Here is a 6,985-nt window from a genome sequence, read left to right on the forward strand (position 1 = left end):
CATCCATTATCATTGCCATTAGTATCTGAACAGGATGTTAATAATAAGCCATTCTTGTATTACAGCCTATTAAGTACAGTGAGATTTAGTTTAATCTATTGCACTGTTTTGTTTCAGGGTTATTTCTTTAATATTACGTTGTGTCCAAGTGATTATGCTGAAGATACTCACACACTATGATGTTTCTTAAATACAGATTTCAGACTTAAATACCTGTTGCGTCAATTGTTTTTCAGTATTGGGAAAGTAGTCCAGAAAGGATAAATGAAGTATTAGAAGTTCAAAATATTTATACTTTAGTCCTGAAACCACACTACTTATGCTCAGTTGGCTCTTCCTTAGATTCTACTTTTTAAAAAAAAATGTGTAGTTTTGTCTGTCCTAGAACTCACGATGTGAACTAGACTGGCTTTTAACTCAGAGATCCACCTGCCTCTCTTTCCCAAGGACTGAGATGAGGTGCATCACAAGACTTTGCTGGGTTCTTTATTTCTGTAATGATAGTGTTAAAATAGTTGATTTTCAAGAATCATCCTAACCTTGACAAGCTATCATGTTTTGTAGTGTTCAAATGTAAACTTAGATTAAAACTCTAAAGTACTCTTAATTGTGAAAATGTTGTTCTATAACTATTGATTTTCTCTCTTACACATTAGCTTGTTTCCCTTCCTTATAGCAACCAGGTATCTAAATGATGTAACTTAAACTTTCTAAAATTGAGCATGTTGGTGTCATGCTGATAGTCATAACTGCTTGAGTGCCTGCAGAGACGGACTGTCAGAAATTTAAAGCCAGCCTTGGCTACATAGTAATTTCAAGAGAAATCTATACTACAGAATGAGCCCTGCTCACAAGAAAAGGAAAAGACAACAAAAACTAAGAACATATTTTTTAAAAATGTGGGTTTGTAGATGTGCAGAAGGGTGATTTCCATTATGATGTGCTAGTTGAGTGTCCATAAACAGCATGTCAGCCATGACCACTGGTGCCCATTAAAGTAATGCTATTAATTTTCCATTAGCAAGCGGAGTGAACATTTTCTGTATCTATGATAGGATACATACAAAGTCATCTTTTGAATATCTTTATATGAACCATCTTAAATAGAGACATATATTATGCCTATTCCATGCATGAGCAAAAATGTTATAAAGACTAGTACATTTTCCTGCCCAAAGGATGATACAATCAGGGGATGGTTCAAGCTAGGTAGTGAATTCTGAGTTTCCTTGGAATGCCAAGTGATATCTGAATTTACTTGTTGTGAAATCAGTTTCTCTGACCATCTTGTGCCCGAAAGTTTTACAAGATCATATTTTGAAGCAAATGTGTGTTAGACTTTTGGCCACTTTGTCAAATTCATGAGTCAAAAGGTAAAAGAGGGGAATCCTACATTGCTTCAAGTTTCAGAGTTTGGGGGTATGACTTTGAAAGATCTAACACGAGTTCTAATTGGTCTTGGTAATAAAACTCGGAGTCAAATATCAGGGGGTAAAAAGCTGAGGGATCAGAGAAACAGAGTGGCCAACCACTAGAGTTCTTACCTCTACAAATGCTCAGACCAAATGGATGACCGTGTCCTCAGATTGCCTCCTCAGATTGACTGCGTCCTCAGATTGACTGAACAGACTGAATGCCTAGACTGCATTGAGCTTCTGTCTCCTCCTGCCTTATATTCTTCTCTCTGTTAAGTCATATCACTCCTGTCTCCAACTCTATAAAAAGCATGTGATCCCAAGTACTAAGATCACCTTTGTGTGATCTTTATTTCGCTTTTAGGCTGGATCAATTTCATACAGCATAGGGTGGCCTTGAACTAACAACAGTCTGTCAGCCTCTGTCTCCTGAGTGCTGGGATTAAAGTTGTGTGCTACCATTGCCTGGTCTCTATGCCTAACTAGTGTTACTAGTTCTGTGCTCTGATCCTCAGGCAAGCTTTATTTGTTCGATAATAAACAAAGTATTACCACAGAAAGTATTTTCACCTGAGGGAAGGAAGCATCACTATATCCACGAACACATGTCAGAACATGAATGTTTCTACCATGGGCAACCGAAACAAAGAAAAATGATACCTTTCTAAGTCACACTTCCAGTGATTACTTTCTCAAATTAGTCCTCTGTTTTCATAATAGTCTGTTCAAAATTTTAATCTATTAACAGAGTATACTGTTGAGTAGGTCACATCCCTTATGATTGGAATGGTCACTGAAACGGCCTTTACAAGCATGCCCAAGAGTGTGCCTTGCTAATCTCTTGTGCTTCACCAGTATAACAATGAATATTAACTGTTCTTAGAAACTTAGCATATTCAAATGTGCCTATCATCCGTTCATTTGCTTATTACCAACCTATCTTTCCAGAATATATGTAGTGATGGTTTGTTCTGTGGATACAATGGTGAGCAGTGCAGGCAATATTCTTACCTGGTACAGCTTTTGTTATCATCAGTGAGGCAGTTGATCATAATATACTTCTGTAAAGCAAATCATTTACATATTATGAGGATACTTTGAACATGGAAATGACAATACTATTGTGGTGAGACTTCTTTGATTAGACCAACAGTGAGGACTTGGACTTGATCTTCCAGATGAAGAAAAGACAAAATATAAAAGAACTCTACACAAAAGCTTCCCAAATGGATCAGTGTGACCTATTATCTAAAAAGTAAATTTGAAGATTCCATGAATGTAGTATCTGACTATAAACTTGTCAAGTTTAGTATTTTATATTACTAGTCTTCAGAGTAATGTGTGTAGCATATTATTTTTACCTATTGTTACTGAAGGATTTTGTAGTGCCATAGAAAGTGAGAGAGATAATTACCAAGATAAAAGTGTAATATAAAAATTATGCTATAGGTAATTTGGTGTTATAGAGATGGGTAGATCAATGAAAGGAATTAATAAATCCTTTCAAAGCTAGTTGTTTTTTCATTTTGTTTTCTTAACTATGCATTAAATGTGATCATTCTGTAGTTAGCTTGGACTTTGGAATAAAACAAGAAAATTCAGCTTAAAAGTGTGCATCTGCTGTTTTGGAATTATTATAGATAAATTAAAAATAGTACTTAGTTTTTAATTTTGTTTCAATTCAGAAAATATGTTATTATGATGTTCTCAATAGAAAAAAGACACAAATAATGACTTTAAACACACCATTTTAAGTGCACTTATAATGATAATATTGCCATAATACAGTTGGGAAGTAATATTCCTGACATGTTGGAAGATAATTGTAGGCCTTTAATGTATTAATGGGATTTCAAATTTAGAATATTTGGCAAATGTTTACATTAAGGAGGGATTCCCAATGAAAAGTCAAATAGTATGAAATGATAGACAATCTATTTTTTTATTATTGGAACATTATTGAAAAAATTTCCCTCTCTTCTAGTGATATGAATTCCAGACACTTGGGGAAACTTGCTTCGATTCTTAGCAGACAGTCAGTATAATTTATGTGAACTTAGAAGATGATAATCAAGCTGTAATTTTAGTTCAAAAGAATTTTATCCTATTATAGAAATTATGCGGTTAAGATTAGTTATGCCACAGGACAGTGGTGGCCCACACCTTTAATCCCAGCTCTGAGGTGTCAGAAGCAGGTGGACCTCTGAGTTTGAGGGTAACTGAGTCTACAGAGCAAGTTCCGGACAGCCTGAACTACACAGAGAAATCCTGTCTCAAAAAATTAAGGATAGAACAAAAAGATTTCTTTCTCTGGAAGATGAAACTATTACTTATTAAATTGGTGAACATGTTGATACTTTCATTTTAGCTTTTTCCATGAACTATATATATATGGTTGTAACAAGGTGACAAAGTTAAGGAGCTGTGATGAGCTAATGAGTTTTAGAAATGTCTTTATTTACACTGAAAATTAAACTAAAACCTACTTGCTATCTGATAAGCGTATTCAATGACTTTTAAAGATTGTTCTACAACATGGTTGTAACAGGTGACTAGCTGGAAATTATATCCTTTAGAATGATTCAATTAATTAGCCTGCTAATTGGAGACTGTATGTTTTATACTTTAATAACTGTATATGTTTTTAAAATATAGTGATATTCTGTTATCTTTCAATATATTTAGGATATGTATAATATTGTATATTAAAATTTCTCTTCTTCAGTTCATAAAACTTAATATAAATGTTAACTTGCAACTACAAAATTGATAACCTGATTTAACAATGTTTATTTTATGAGTTGAGGAGAAACAGTTAATATTAATCCTAATAATTGGAATATAAGTTTAAATAGCTCTGGCAATAACACTTCTTGCTATTCACATCAGTGTTATTTTCAGGCTGTGGACACCAGCTAGTATAATTTTCTTTCTTTTAAAGGGACTGAGGAGAATTTTGTATCATACACAATAATCTTATCACTCAGTTCTTTGAGGAATTTTTGATTTGGGAATTTAACATGGAGGTAGAGTGTTTATCTACCATGTTTAACACCCTGAGTCCCATTTATGATATTTAAAAAAGAGGGAAGGACCATAGCACTCACACAAAGTAAAATATTGATATAATTTTTATTTTTGTAATTAAAATTACTTTTATTTTTTAAATTGGCACTCAATGCTTGAGATGTCAATATTGTTTATGTGAGAAGACTGTATTAAAACATTTGTTGGAAAATGTCATAGTGTTATTTTTATAGTCTGTGTTTTATTTTACATTTAAGATTTAAAAGAAACCCTTTCTTCCTTTTTAAAGTGGAATATTCTGCTTGCTTTATAGGGTGGCCTGAAAAACAGCAAGCATGAATGCACTCTGTCTTCACAAGAATATGTTCACGAATTGCGATCAGGTATCTCAGATGAGAAACTTCTCAACTGTCTGGAATCTCTGAGGGTTTCCTTAACCAGCAATCCTGTCAGGTAGGCGGTTCTTATCATTTTGATAGGATTCATACATTTTGCTTTTTATATAGATATTTGGTATAATCAGATATGCTACTTTAACCTCATGATATTTCTGTCCAGAAGTATATTATCATCTAACAGAAGAGCAATATCTGATTTTCACGTTCTAAATATTTAAAAACATGCTTAACTAACCTGATATTTAATAATGTTTGATTTAAAAATATAGATAAATTGTTGAATATTTATTTCCTTTTTGAGAAGGAGTTAAATGCAGAAGTTAAATATTGACATTTGCTTGTTAGTCTATTTGTGTACCCAGATAATTATTATTTATATGCAAAACACATTAATTACATTGGCATAAAATTCTTTTTATACTTATATATAAGCATATATATTATTTCATATTATATTTATGTTTTCCATGGACTACCCACATATATTTTTATAACTTTGAAATAGACCAAACTACTTTTTGCCAATAAAAAATGGACACTATCAATAAACTTCTTATTACTTTAAACATTCATTTAACTGTCTTCCAGGTGTTTATTAAGAGGCAGGTCCTTGATAACAATGGATTTGAATAATTCTTTATTGAAAGTAAGAAGACTTAAAATTAGTAATACCCAAAATAATACTTTTTGAAGAATAATAGATCTCAATGTAACATTGTAGTATTCTGGAGTCTACATACTAAATTATCACCATTTTGAGTTCAGAATTTACTAAAATAGAGTATATAAAGAAACTATAATTATATTTGTGTTTCCCTATATTTAAAGATGCATATATCGCATTCAATACCTTTTACATAGAAATCTGAATTTCAAGAATGAGGTCTGACATCTCAGTCATTTAAATGGAATTAGGTATAAATTCCAATATATTATTTATTTATAATCATACTATACTTGGCAAAATTGGAAAATTATAATTTCATAATAAGCACAGTGTTACTGTGTGACATGGTTTGGGCTATAAGAATTTTTCAGTGGTCGCATCTTGCCAGTTCTAAAATAGTATGCTTTTACGTTTTAGTAATCTCATTAAAATGTTTGAGATCTTTATTAATTTTTATTTTGTACCATCTCCCTTTGTATGCTAGACTAGAATGGAACTCACAACATCACTCAGCCTGTCCTGGAGTGTGGGATAATTCTCCTAGAATGGCTTCCTCAATTCTAAGCCACCATACCTAGCATGGATATGCCTTATCTGAGAACAGAAACCAGAATGCACTCCCAATATCAATAGGAGCTGCAGTGCCCTTCCATTTTAAACACTGACAGTCACAAATATGTTCTATTGAACAGCTAATGGAAGAAAGTGGATATGAACTTTTTATGGTGAAGCTTGTCTGTGTTTTAGCCATTATTAAATGAGTCTGTGAGATTACCTGCTTCCAAGTCTGCCTGGGCAGTAGTATATAAAACTCGTTATATACTCTTATATAAACTAAGCCCTCAAAAACAAAACAAAACCAAAATCCGTGGAAGTTCAGGCATTCAGGGATGGAGCCATGGCTCACTGGTTAAAGAGTGTTTGGTGCTCTTACAAGGGACACCACTTCTGTTTCTAGCAACAATTCTGAATGGCTCACTTCCACCAGTAACTCCCATCTTGGAGGGATCCAACACCTGATTTTGGCTTCTGCTATTTTGGGCACACATCTGCACAGATGCACATACAAAATAAAAATTAAAAAAACACTCCAAATTGTGATATTAAATAATTGAAAGACTAATACATATTTTTCCTAGTCAAATGTATGTTTATAAAGACACCAGATAGTGCTTGATATTACATATTGGGGGTTTTGTTTTTTCATGAGCCAACCTTCTTTCCTTCTTTCTTTCTTTCCTTCCTCCCTCCCTCCCTCCCTCCTTCCTTCCTTCCTTCCTTCCTTCCTTCCTTCCTTCCTTCCTTCCTTCCTTCCTCCCTCCCTCCCTCCTTCCTCCCTCCCTCCTTTCTTCCTTCCCTTCTTCTTCTTCTTCTTCTTCTTCTTCTTCTTCTTCTTCTTCTTCTTCTTCTTCTTCTTCTTCTTCTTCTTCTTCTTCCTCTTCCTCCTCCTCCTCCTCCTCCTCCTCCTCCTCCTCCTC

General features: G+C 33.6%; 1 protein-coding gene across 6 annotated transcripts in view; it reads left to right on the forward strand.

Moving 5' to 3' along the window:
- Diaph2 (diaphanous related formin 2) overlaps window positions 1-6,985 on the forward strand; it is a 773,854-nt gene that overhangs the window by 170,728 nt on the left and 596,141 nt on the right. For all 6 annotated transcript variants that reach the window (XM_050126860.1, XM_050126858.1, XM_050126856.1 and 3 more), the window contains one exon: window positions 4,756-4,895. In XM_050126860.1, coding sequence (XP_049982817.1) covers window positions 4,756-4,895 — 140 coding nt within the window. The remainder of the gene's footprint in view (window positions 1-4,755; window positions 4,896-6,985) is intronic.

The sequence above is a fragment of the Alexandromys fortis genome, unplaced genomic scaffold (genome assembly GCF_014885135.2).
Source record: "Alexandromys fortis isolate MF-2015 unplaced genomic scaffold, M_Fortis_MF-2015_v1.1 scaffold_180, whole genome shotgun sequence".
NCBI lineage: Eukaryota > Metazoa > Chordata > Mammalia > Rodentia > Cricetidae > Alexandromys > Alexandromys fortis.